Genomic DNA, 12,746 nt, shown 5'->3' on the forward strand with positions numbered 1-12,746 from the left:
GCTGAAGGGTGTGTATGTGAGTGAGCAAGCAGCTGTGTGGTGCTTGGCTGCTGGCTGGGGTCAACCCATCACAAATACACAGTACTGGAAATTATGATAATAGGGAACAGCTGCAGGGGTTTTTTTTCCCTTTTTATTTTAAGCTGCTTATAAACTTGTTACATTTAAGCTGTTCAGAGTAAAATTTTTTATGCTCAAGCCTCAAATTTACAGATTTCTGAATACTTCTAAGGCATAGTCTTTCAGTCATTTCTAGGAAAAAAGAAGAAAAATCCTATGGAAGACTTTTAGATTATGAAAGACTCAATTTTGTGAAGTGATTATTTTCTTTCCTATGTGTGCTTTGTGCTACGTGGACACTGCCCAAATTAGGTTTGACTAAGTAGTTTAAATGCAGTTTTTTAATCTAGACCTTTGTGTGGCATTTCCTGTTCTCATTCTCTGTTTTTTTATATGCACTTCTCATTCTCTTAGATGACTGTATTGAATGGAAGGCTCTTTCTTAGTTTCTTAAAAATATCCCAGGCAGGAAAAAAGGTACATGAAATATTTTATTTTGGTGGGCTTGCAAATCTGCCATAGACATTGCTTTTCCTTTCAGAATAAAGCTTTGTAAAGAGATAAATTTAGCTGATGTGGATAATAAGTCCAAAGAAGTGTTGAAGTGATCCTGAAGAAGTGTTGAAATTCTGAAAATGGAATACTTGTATTTCTTCATTTTGGCTTTCAATGAGCAACATGCAAGAGAATACATGTGTTTATAGTAGTCTATACTAAAATATAGATATTTGTAACTCTTGCTTTTACAGGTTTGGAACATGTGGTTGAAATCAGATTTGAAGGAAGAAAAGAGCCACATTATGAGTGCAGGCTTTGTGGGTTTAATACAGAGATGGCACCTATGATAGAACATCTTAGTGGATATAAACACAGAAGAGCATACATTGTGAGTAATCTTGATGCGTTTTGATCACAGTTTCTTTATGATAACTCCCCTTTTTTTTTCTAGAAATACTTACATCAAGTTTGAAGTTTAACCCCCCCTATGATAAATCACTAATACTTGTATGGTTGATTCTTCATGGGTCAGATCAACATCAGTAGCTATGAAGCTGTGAGCTATTGAGGAAGTGCGATCCAGAGGTGCTTGTCTGTATCTGCACGAAGTCTGTTCCTAAGTGTTTTGATTGCCTCCAGGATCAGGTTCCTAGAACGCTGTGGTTCTTTCTTATTCCTCAGTACACCCATAGTGTTGTTGGATATAGTACAGAGCATGTAACCTTTTGGTAGCAATCTTTGCATAACATGTATTTTTTGTTTTGAAGACTACTCTAGCAACTTCAATGTTAAAGTTTAATTAGTTGTGTTACAAAGAAGAAACTAGCTCATAATGTTCAAAATTATGTTTACCAGTCTTGGAAGCTTGTCCAAAAGGTGAAATGTGCCAATTTTTTAATATTGTGATGAATTTTGGTATTGATCATTTCAAGCTGTTTTTGTCAACAGTCTAAAGAATTTCCAGATAAAATGAAGAGGAAGACAACAGATGTAAAAGAATGCAAAGTCTCATTTCTCAGACGGATAGCAGGAGAGCTAGAGAAGACTGAAGGATTAAAAATGTATAAGGTAATTGGAAGTAAATGTAAAGTATCTGGTAATGTGTCTTTTATCAGTGCATTTATGTTTGACCTATTAAATTTGAAAAGTACTGATGATGAAGCTTGTTAAATTTCTGTGTGTTTCTGGGAAGCGTAGTACTAAATTGAACTAAGACTTAACTTAAAGTTGCCCTAAAAAACCTGGGGAAAAGAATAGTAGTCTTGAGATTCAACTGAAAAAAACGAAGTTGTTTAATTTTAAGAAGTTAGGGTTTTTAGATGGAAAATGTCCAGTCTGAATTCAGTGGTTCGGAAATCTTATTGCTTTACTTCAATGACTTTTAATTTTTGCAACTTAAATTTTCTCATAAGTAAATTTTTTCTCAAGCTTCATTTATATTTACAAGATTATATATCTGTGAAATTATGGGCTACACTATGCTGGGATAAATAAAAGTACTTGTTCCATTTCTAAAGGCAGTTGCAGTAGAGACTGTTACGAAATTTTAATCAGAAAATCTAATATGAAACTATTTCTATTTCTAGATTGAAGGTTACATAAGACCAAGTACCTCACGTAAGTCTGTGAATTACTTGAATATAATAGATTTGATGTAACTGATATTTGGCCCAATTTGAATTAGTGGTTGACTCAAAGAGTTTGACTGATATGAAACATTTGACTTGTAATAGCACAAAATATTTTCAGACGTTTTGCAGTTTTTGTGAATTTGAAATGAAGGGAAAAGGGAATTGCCAGACTTGCAGTTTTTCTTAGGCTTTTTTTAACTGCTTGGTTCTGGAAGTATTTAAGATAACTACAGTAATTTGCTAATCAAGGAAAGTGGAAAAGTATGGAAAAATGGTACTCGATGGTTTCTCTAAATAAGCTGATACAGCCTTCTCCACCTCATTTCAGTCATCAAAAGACATACATGCTGAATTGCTGGTAAAAGTGGAAGTTACAGTCCATTGGAAGCCAAACCCTCAAACATAAACCCAACATCTTCCCTCATACCGTATGTTTGAATTATGTCCTTTATTACTGTAGATGTGCTATTTATGCTTAATGATGCCAACCTGAATAAATACCTACTTGCTACCTAGTACTAGTATCAGTGGGAAGGTAGGTTTGTTTGAAAGGGGTGAGGGTTGCATAGATCAACAGTTTGTCAGTGTGAATCCTGCTGTAGGTGCCTACCACAGCAGTGCTTTTTTTGGATTGATCATTGGTGGCTTCTGTGGATTGTACCTTTTAAGGTTGATCGGAAAAATAAGGTGACAGAAACCCTTCTTGAGCTCCATTTGTCTCTCTTGTGAAGAAGAGGGAATGTGAGCCAGGAATCTGGCTGATGGAGTTGCCAAGCCACTCTCCATAATATTTGAAAAGTCAGGTGAAGTCCCTGGAGACTGGAAGAAGGGAAACACTTTGCCCATCTTTAAAAAGGGTTGAAAGGAGGACCCTGGGAACTACCGACCTGTCAGCCTCACCTCTGTGCCTGGGAAGATCATGAAACAGGTCCTCCTAGAAGCTATGCTAAGGCAGATGGAGGCCAGGGAGGTGATTCAAGACAGCCAGCATGGCTTCAGCAAGGGCCTAGCCAACCTAGTGGCTTTCTACGATGGATTGACTGCATCAGTAGACAAGAGAAGAGCTACGGATGTCATCTATCTGGACTTCTGCAAAGCCTTTGACATGGTGCCCATGGTCACCTTTCACTCTAAATTGGAGAGAGATGGATTTGATGGTGGACTGTTTGGTGGATAAGAAATTGGTTGGATGGTCACACCCAGAGGGTAGTGGTCAATGGCTCTATGTCCAAATGGAGACCGGTGACAAGTGGTGTCCCTCAGGAGTCCATGCTGGGACGAGTACTGTTTAATACATTCATCAATGACCTAGACAGCGAGATCGAGTGTACTATGATAATCTAGCTCAGTAATTCTCAGTTCAGAGTCAATTGACATCAATGTGTACTGACTTTTGTAGAACTCAAAGTAGGGACTTGAGCTTGAAGGCCTTATGACACTGTGTAAAAGTACAGTGTGGTAGTATAACATGAAGTTCTGGTCTAATTTAGTCTCTGAATTCTGCCTGTGTCATTTTTTTTTTTCCTTTCTGAAAATTCCTTTTAATGTTGCTGCAGAATACAGCAGCAAACTGGAAGTAAGTCCAGAGATTTACTTTGCTGTTTTGGACCAGGCTTTTCAGATTGAATTATTGCTTCCTTGAAGTTATAGCAGATACCTGGAGAAGCTTGGCTGTGTCTTCAGTGGGGAAGTGATAACTCCATGCATCAGTACAGTATGGGAAGTGACAGACTGATCAGTCTTGCTAAAAAGGACTTGATGGTTATGGTGGATGCCAAGCTGAATATGAGCCAAGAGAACACTCTCATTTCACGTAAGACAAATCTCATATTGTGATACTTCAGGAGGAGCACAGACAGCAGATTGAAGAACAGTCTTAACTGCTATTATTTGATGCTTGTAAGATCAAACTTGGAATACTGTGTCTAGTTTTGTTCCTTTTAGTTCAAGGGAAGATGGAGAAATCGGAGAGGATCCAGCAAAGGATTAATGAAGATTCTCAGGGGTTAAGAGCATGTACCTAGAATGAGGGTTAACGGGAGCAGGGCTTGTTTAGAATGGGAAAGAGCAGGATAAGGGGTGATCTTATAAACACCCTTCAAGCATCTGTAGACCACTACGAAGATGACAAAGCCGAAGTTAGTAATTGCAGGCAATGTAACAAGAGATGGCAGCCACACATGGCAGCTTGAGAAACTGAACTCAGGAAAAACTTTTTTCCTAGGGGGTAGTACAGCACCAGAACAGATTATCCATAGGTAGTGAACTCTTCATTCGTGGAGATTTTCAAGACCTGGCTATACAAAACTAGAATCTTATGTTGTCAGTAGTCCTGCTTCAAGTGGGAGGTTGGACTAGGTGATGGAACTGGAGGTTACTGTGTGGTTGCAGAGCTATGAGATCATCAGAATTGCAGAGATGGAATGCTTGTGTGACTGGAGTGCTGTAATGGATGGATATGGGCTTCTTATAAAAGGTGGCATAGAAGATGACAGTAGAAGTGCTGGATGCAAGAGCACCTTTTCTGTATAGAGCCATGGCTGGTGGTTGTTGAGATCTTACGGGTCAGGACTAGGGGGAAGGTCAACATGTTATACTCACAGCCAAACTGAGGAGATAAGGTAAGTCTACAGGGTGGATAAAAGGTGCCTGAACTGTTAGGCACAAAGAGCAGTTGTCACTGATTTTAAGTGTGTTGGCCAGTTACTGGTGGCATTCCTCAGTGGTTTCTCTTGGGACCAGCACTGTTTAACATCTTCTTTAGTGACCTGGATAATGGGATAGAACACACCATTGTCAAATTGGGGGAATGCCTGGTGTGTGGTAGAGAAAGACTGCGATTGAAGGATCTCAACAAGGTGGTGAAATGGGCTGTCAGAAACCTCCTGAAGCAAAGGTACATGCCAAGTCTTACACCTGGGATGGAGCAACACCCTGCTTGATACAGATTGGATACTATTAGGCGAGGGAGCAAATCTTATGAACCTGCAGGTTTTGGTATACAACAGTATGAGCATGAATCAGCAATAGCACGTGAGGTAATGAAGGCTAACAGCATACTGGACTGCATTAGGAAAAGTGTAGCCAGCAGGTTGAGGGAATTGGCTATTCCCTTCTGTTAAGGACTCATTAAGCTGCTTCTGGAATATTGTGTCCTGTGTACATGAGAAGTTTTGGTGAACTGGAAAGAGTCAGCAGAGGACTCACCAGCTACAAAAAATCATGAGGAGACTAGAGCATGTGATGTGGAGGACAACTTTAAGGGAGCTGGGTTTGATTACTTTGGAGAAGGCAGTAGCTAAGGAAGGGATCTAATTACTGTCTTCCGCTACCTAAAACATTGCTACAGAGAAGGAGCCAGACTTCAAGAAGGTGTGCAGGGAAAGAACGAGTGGCAACATTCACGGGCTGCAATAAAGGAAATGCTGATTGAACGTTCAGAAAGTTCTGCACAGTGAGTGGTCAGGCACTCAAATTGCCTGCCCAAAGAGATGGGAAATTGCCATTCTTGAAGACTTAAACTCAACTGGACTTGGGCCTAAGCAGCCTGATCTAATCCTCAGGCTAATCTTTGTCAAAGTGAGCAGAACTTGAATCGTTAGCTTGAGTAGAGTGAGGTTTCCAGCCACTCAGTAGCACTGCTTGTCTCCACCCATCTTCTTTTCAAACAGGGAGGATTTTGGAGGCTTACTGGAAAGACAGCACAAATTGAGTAATTCAAGGAAAATTATTTCAATTGTCAGTGTCCTCATCTTACAGTTAATTGTTTGGTTTCTGTACCACCCCTGTGGTACTTTTCTCTTACCTCAGGCTGGACTAGATGACCTGCAGAGGTCCCTTCCAACTTAAAGTTTTTTATGATTCTGTGATTCTACCTGCAAAGGCCCCTCCCATCCTACGTTTCCATGATTCTTACTTCATTGGATGTCTTCTGTGAAAAGGTGGCAGTCCTTTTCTCTCCTGACATTTGGAAAACTTTGGAACCTGCAGTACAACTTGTTGTTGCAACTCATCAGCATGTGTTCAACATCAGGTGGTTAAAACACGAGTCTTTTAGCCTCAAAGATGTCATTTATCCTGAGAGTTATTGCTTATCTTGTTGCTTATCCTGGAGCACCTGTGCTAATAAGTACTGAAGAAGCAATAAGTTATTTACCATGCATTAGCTGATTCTCTGAAGCATAGATACTGTCTTAAACAGACCACCTCGTTTTACTGAGCTTTCTCTCCTTCCTCATGCTTATACACTGTACTGGGAAGACAGGTGATTAGGCATTATAATATCCATAACTTCTTGTTGGAGACTGACCTAGAATAAGTGCAACTTTGAGATACACTGATAAGTTCATAGAAAAAAAAAATCAAAAAAAAGCTTCACTTTTTGCATAGAGGAGGCATGCCTACCTCAATTCAGTCCATACTGACTTCTTATGTGGAATTCAGCCATCCGAACATAGATGCTTGTAGGGTACCCTGCAAAGCTGTTAGGCCACAAGTCTCCTCTAGTCCTTTTGTCACGGATGCCTGGTGGTTTCTAAAATGGCTGTATATGCCTAGATTCCTGCCCTTCAAAAAAACTGCAGCCCCTTTAGGGCCAGTAACTATTCTGTTTGTATAATGCCTCTATTGCTCTAATACAGTGGAAATCTAATGATGTTGCTAATTATTCTTTTTCATTTTCTAGCCCCATCAAAGAAGAAAGCAAGGTAAGAATACAATCCCAAAGGGCAATCAGAAGAGATTTTTTTTTTTTTGAGATCTCTCTACTTATTGCAGAAGTACATCTTTTCTGTAACAAACGTCACGTATGGGGAAAATATTTTATATTGTCTTTCAACTGTACTTCTTCCTCTTGTGTAAATTGTTCCTTTCTGTTTGTGAGGAAATAACCTGAAATAAAATTTGCTATTCAGTTTATAAGTAGCTATGGCTTTTGAAATGCTGCACTGGTTATGCAGGTCAATAGCAATCTGATGTACTCACACACAAAGGAATTGCAATTCAGATTTCAGGGTGTTGCCACTTTCTTTGGGATGCTATTGCCCAAGTAAGTTGTAGAAAAAGTACCCCTGTTCATACAGGAAGAAAAACCCTACCACTACTAGCTGATCCCTAAAGGAGGCCATCAGTACTGCTGATCTCTTTGAGAATCACTGAGAGTAAGGACCTTTAAGAAATACAGTATTGTAGATACACTACAGAAAAAGATAATCCTGTGTTGGTAAATTTGGAAATTGAATTTTTTCTAGTTACTATGCGTAAATCTGACTTCTTAGTAATCTTTAGAATGCGTTTTAATATTTTCATGTCTTTCTTTTTAAGGTGGGAAGATGATTTTAAGCATGAGGTATGTAGAGGTAGTAATTATGCAAGTGTCTTATGTTGTAGAAGTGTATTTGCTTGCTTTTAATTTTTCTGAAAAACTTTTGTTCTTTGGCTTCATTTGCCACTTTATTAACATTATTCGAGAAGCAAAATAACTGACCTAATCACCAGAGTTTTGTGTTCATCACAGTAGAATGGAAATTAATATTGTACATCAGGATGTTCACCCACCTTAGCTCTCTTAATTCCTATTCAAAGTCACTGAGAGTCTCAGACCCGGTGTCTGCAGGCCAGGTCTCCCAACCTGTGCTGCAGTCTCCACTTCTCTGTTTTGCACCTCTTCAGATCAAAGGTATTCTATACTGAAGATTTGGTTTAAATCTTACAATATATCTAAAGATGTACAATCGTTTTTTCTAACTCGAAGGTGAAACCCAAAGCGATCTCTCAAGTATCTGTCCTGAATAGCACTGGGCACAAACACTGAGAACTGCCTAATTTTTATCATAGTGGCAGAGATTATTTTGTAGTCTGATGTTATTCTGTGGTGATGTCTTGCTCTTTTAGGGCTGAGGCTGGTCAGGTATTATGCTAGAAGCAGGTGGGCACTTCACTTTTTTTAACCATGAGGTAGAACCTGAGTGAGGAGAGCCTGGGAAAGATAGTTCTTGTAGGTATGTAGTTTAGATGTGAAATGTGTTGTTCTCGGTACTGGAAGTAATGCAGTTGCATTTGTAGTAGCTGCGACCTAGTTGCTATTGAGGGCCTAATGTTATATGTTTATAACTGTGACCTAAAATTACTGTCTTTTCTTTGTGTTGACTTTTATTGTTGGATAAAGGATTAAAAGGCCTTGTTTTGTACAAGATAATGCAACAAATACTGTAGAATTCAGTCTTTTAATTTTTCTTCCCCATTCTGCAATCCCACAGAATGATCCTGTTCGGAAACAGAAAGCTCTAGAATTCTTGGTATGTATGTAAAATAAGTCTGCTAAGAGTCGTGCAGTTGCACCGGTATGATGCAATGAATATTGTAAAGGAGCCTCTGATTACTGATCAAACTTATTATTTTCTAAGTTCTATTTTAATGGACCGTGCTCTTCAAAAAGCTAGTGCAGCTGTAGCATAATGTCAGCTCAGAACAACTTGCTGGATTAAATGTGAGCTCTCCACCAGTTCTCTGGGTCATTCTTCCCTTTGCTGGAGCCACCCTGACAAGCAGCGTTAGCAGCACTGATGCTGCTCGAGTGCTGTCGGCTGCCCATAGCTAATGGGATTGTTGGTAATGCTGAATGAGAGGAGCCAGCTCTGTCTTGGCTGCCTGTGGTGCTGTGGCTGGTGCTGCTGCTGCAGAACTGGACAGTCAAGTGAAACTGGGCGATACTAGGGCACAGCTGCTGGTGTTGGAGTGGGGAAGTTTTGTCAGTTCAGTTGCTGTTAACAGTGGCATGTAAGCCTCGGTTTGTCTTTTGTGTTTATGTTGTGAAAATAACTGGTCATTTTACTCCATGAAAGTCATGTTTTGTACTTAAGGCAATTTCAAAGTTTCATTTGAGTCTGAATTGTGTTTATACACTGAAATCATAAGTTAGAATGTTTTGAGATGTGTGCTTCGTTACCAGCCGAAGAGATTTTTTTTTTATCTTCCAGTTTTTATTCTCTTTTTCCTTTTAAGCTGTGGTTACTTGTGACTTTAGGGAGACAAAAAGCAAGTCTGGGGATAATCCATAAACTACCAAAACTGCTTGGTAGACAGTTAATTGATTTTTATCTACAGGAATCACGGCTATTCCTTATGGCAGACTGCCTATATTCTTTTAACTTCCTGTAATCGCTTATAATTTCATACGCTTACTAATCAGTCTCTTTGGACCTATAAAAGACAGATAGCCATTATTGCTCTGTGCTTTATAGAATTGTATCAGTCTCTTTTGGTATCTTTTATTGCCAAAATTACACATAGGAAAATTACAATGGAAATTTTCATTTTTTTTTTACTAAAGTGGGGGAATCAAAGGCATTTGATAGTGCTGAAGCTTACTTTTCATTCAATTTTCTACACAGACAACATAAATTTAGGACTTGGGCCCGTCTCCATCTGCAGTGAAATGTTCATGATTGACAGTATGGGAGTGGCACAGACATCCAGGGTTATGTTTTACCTCCCATCAGGCCATAATTCTGTTCACAATTTTATTTTTTCATACGTGTGTGTCTATACGTATGTTATATATGTCTTATATCGACTAATAGTATGAACTTGGGTATACCAAAATCAAAGTATAATTTTGATATGTTTGTGTTTATGACCCTTCAGCATCCTAACGACCGATTCTAACTGTGTTTTTCAACAGGAGACTTTTCATATCACCTCAGACTCAGAAGCAACACTTGTTGTTCATATTACACAGGGACTCACAGAAGCTTTGAAGGCCTTTTGTGAAAAGAAAGCAGCAGTAAGTAGCTTAACCTTGACCAGACCTGTTTTACCACTGGGAAGAAAGGAATTGTTGAACTCATTGTGTTTAACACCCTGCCAAACTGTAACAGTTCAGGCATAGGTCAAAAAACCCTAGTTAAATATGCTTTGTTTTTAAAGTTTCTAAATACCAAATACATCATCTTCCTTCTGTTTTGGTTTTCTTTTGCATGCATTCTCCCTCTGTTTTGGGCACCATTTTGCTTCCTCGTATCTGTTTTTCATCCTTCCTTTGCAGTTGGTCCCTTGCATGATAGCTTTTCTTCTAAAATGCTTTAAGTGCTATCCATATATGTGTCACTTCTTTCTTTTGTGGGCATGTGGATAAGTCTTTCTTACTGGTGACTTATAGCCCTGTTCCCACTTTAGAGCTTTAATCTGTTAAGGCTAAGGTAGACGAAATGTTCCTGTCTTTCTATTGGCCCTTACAAACCTCCATAGCTTTTTTGCATAAAAACTGAATACCTGTAGAAAAAAGGGTCTGAAGAAGGACCAGAATTATGAAAATGACTCATCACCTCTGCAGCTACTGGTTTGCAAAATTCAGCATGTGTTTTTCTGAAAGATATTTCACACTGTTTTTTTTGGCATTAATATATTCCTTGTCAGCTGAGCTATAGTAACAGTCTTTGTGCAGATGCCACCAGCACCTTTTTGAAAGCTACACTTTCAAAATGTCATGCATTTGAATATAATACAGTTCTCATGAGCTGGTTAAAAATTGTTGTCATAGCTTAATCTCAGGCAGTAGCTGAGCCTTCCATTCTGCATTCCCCAGCTAGAGACCGGATTTGCACCTCTGCCCAGCCTACATTTGTGCTTGGGATTGCCCCGACCCACGTGCAGGACCTTGCACTTGGCCTTGTTAAACCTCATGAGGTTTGCATGGGCCCACCTCTCAAGCCTGTCAAGGTCCCTCTGGATGGCATCCCTCCTCTTCAGTGTGTCAACCACACCGCACAGCTTGGTGTTATTGGGAAACTTGTGGAGGGTGCCCTCAATCCCACTGTCCATACTGCTGACAAAGATGTTAAACAGCACTGGTCCCAATACTGACCCCTGAGGAATGACATTTGTCCCTGGTCTTCACTTGGACATTGAGCCGTTGATCACAACTCTTAGTGCAACCTTCCATCCAATTCCTTATCCACCAAGTGGTCCATCCGCCAAATCCATGTCTCTCCAATTTAGAGACAAGGATGTTGTGTGGGACAATGTCAAATGCTTTGCACAAGTCCAGGTAGATGATGTCAGTTGCTTTTCTCTTATCCACCAATGCTGTAACCCTGTTGCAGAAAGCCACCAAATTTGTCAGGCGTGATTTGCCCTTAGTGAAGCTATGTTGGCTGTTACGGGTCACCTCCTTATTTTCCATCTGCCTTAGCATAGTTTCCAGGAGGATCTGCTCCATGATATTGCCAGGCACAGAGGTGAGACTGACTGGCCTGTAGTTCCCTGGGTCTTCCTTTTTTCCCTTTTTAAAAATGGGGGTTAAGTTTTCCCTTTTCCAGTCAGTGGGAACTTCACCGGACTGCCATGACTTCTCAGATACGATGGATAGTGGCTTAGCAACTACATCTGCCAGTTCCCTCAGGACCCACGGATGCATCTCATCAGGTCCCATGGACTTGTACACCTTCAGGTTCCTTAACAGTCTTGAACCTGATCTTCTATAGTGGGCGGTTCTTCATTCTACCAGTCCCTTTTGCCTTTGCCTTTTGCGACTTGGGTGCTGTGGCTTGAGCACTTTCTGGTGAAGACTGAGGTAAAAAAGTTGTTGAGTACCTCAGCCTTTTCCATACCCTGGGTAACCAGACCTCCTGTTTCCTTCCCTAGACTTCCTTTTATCACCAACCTACCTATAAAAGCTTTCCTTGTTGCCCTTGATGTCCCTGGGCTTTAGCTTTCCTAACGTGATCCCTGGCTGCTTGGACAATTTCTCTGCATTCCTCCCAAGCTACCTGTCCTTGCTTCCACCCTCTATAGGCTTCCTTTTTGGTTTTGAGTTTGTCCAGGAGCTCCTTGTTCATCCGTGCAGGCCTCCTGGCATTTTTGCCTGACTTCCTCTTTGTTGGATGCATCACTCCTGAGCTTGGAGGGGGTGATCCTTGGATATTTACCAGCCTTCTTGGGCCTCTCTTCTCCCTAAGGCTTTATCCTATGGTAGTCCACCAAGCTGATCCCTGAAGAGGCCAAAGTCTGCTCTCTTGAAGTCCAGGGTATTGAGCATGCTGTGTGCCCTCCTCAGTGCCCTAAGGATCTTGAACTCCACCATTTTGTGGTCATTGCAGCCAAGGCTGCCCTTGAACTTCATATTTGCCACGAGCCCTTCCTTGTTGGCGAGAACAAAGTCCAGCATAGCACCTCTACTCGTTGGCTCCTCTATCACTTGGAGAAAGAAGTTATCGTGAATGCATTCCAGGAGCTTCCTGGATTGCTTCTGCCCTGCTGTGTTGTCCCTCCACCAGATATCAGGGTGGTTGAAGTCCCACATAAGGACCAGGGCTTGTGAATGTGAGGCTGCTCCTATCTGTAGCGAGCCTCATCCTCTTGGTCTTTCTGGTCAGGTGGCCTGTAGCAGACCTCCGCTATAATCATAGAATCATAGAATGTTTTGGGTTGGAAGGGACCCCTAGAGGTCATCTAGTCCAACCCCCCTGCAGGAGCAGGGACACCGCTAACTAGATCAGGCTGCTCAGAGCCCCGTCCAACCTGGTCTTGAATGTTTCCAGGGATGGGGCCTCCACCACC

The 12,746-nt window shown here is 40.7% G+C and overlaps 1 protein-coding gene across 9 annotated transcripts in view; it reads left to right on the forward strand.

Annotated features, from left to right (window-relative positions):
• Positions 1 to 12,746, forward strand: part of LOC118452780 — a 40,800-nt gene that overhangs the window by 18,750 nt on the left and 9,304 nt on the right. For all 9 annotated transcript variants that reach the window (XM_035898979.1, XM_035898980.1, XM_035898981.1 and 6 more), the window contains 7 exons: positions 810 to 946; positions 1,507 to 1,626; positions 2,145 to 2,175; positions 6,874 to 6,895; positions 7,512 to 7,536; positions 8,447 to 8,485; positions 9,871 to 9,972. In XM_035898979.1, the coding sequence (XP_035754872.1) occupies positions 810 to 946; positions 1,507 to 1,626; positions 2,145 to 2,175; positions 6,874 to 6,895; positions 7,512 to 7,536; positions 8,447 to 8,485; positions 9,871 to 9,972 (476 nt within the window). The remainder of the gene's footprint in view (positions 1 to 809; positions 947 to 1,506; positions 1,627 to 2,144; positions 2,176 to 6,873; positions 6,896 to 7,511; positions 7,537 to 8,446; positions 8,486 to 9,870; positions 9,973 to 12,746) is intronic.

Source organism: Egretta garzetta, unplaced genomic scaffold, assembly GCF_000687185.1.
Source record: "Egretta garzetta isolate BGI_Z169 unplaced genomic scaffold, ASM68718v1 scaffold88, whole genome shotgun sequence".
Taxonomy (NCBI): Eukaryota; Metazoa; Chordata; class Aves; order Pelecaniformes; family Ardeidae; genus Egretta; species Egretta garzetta.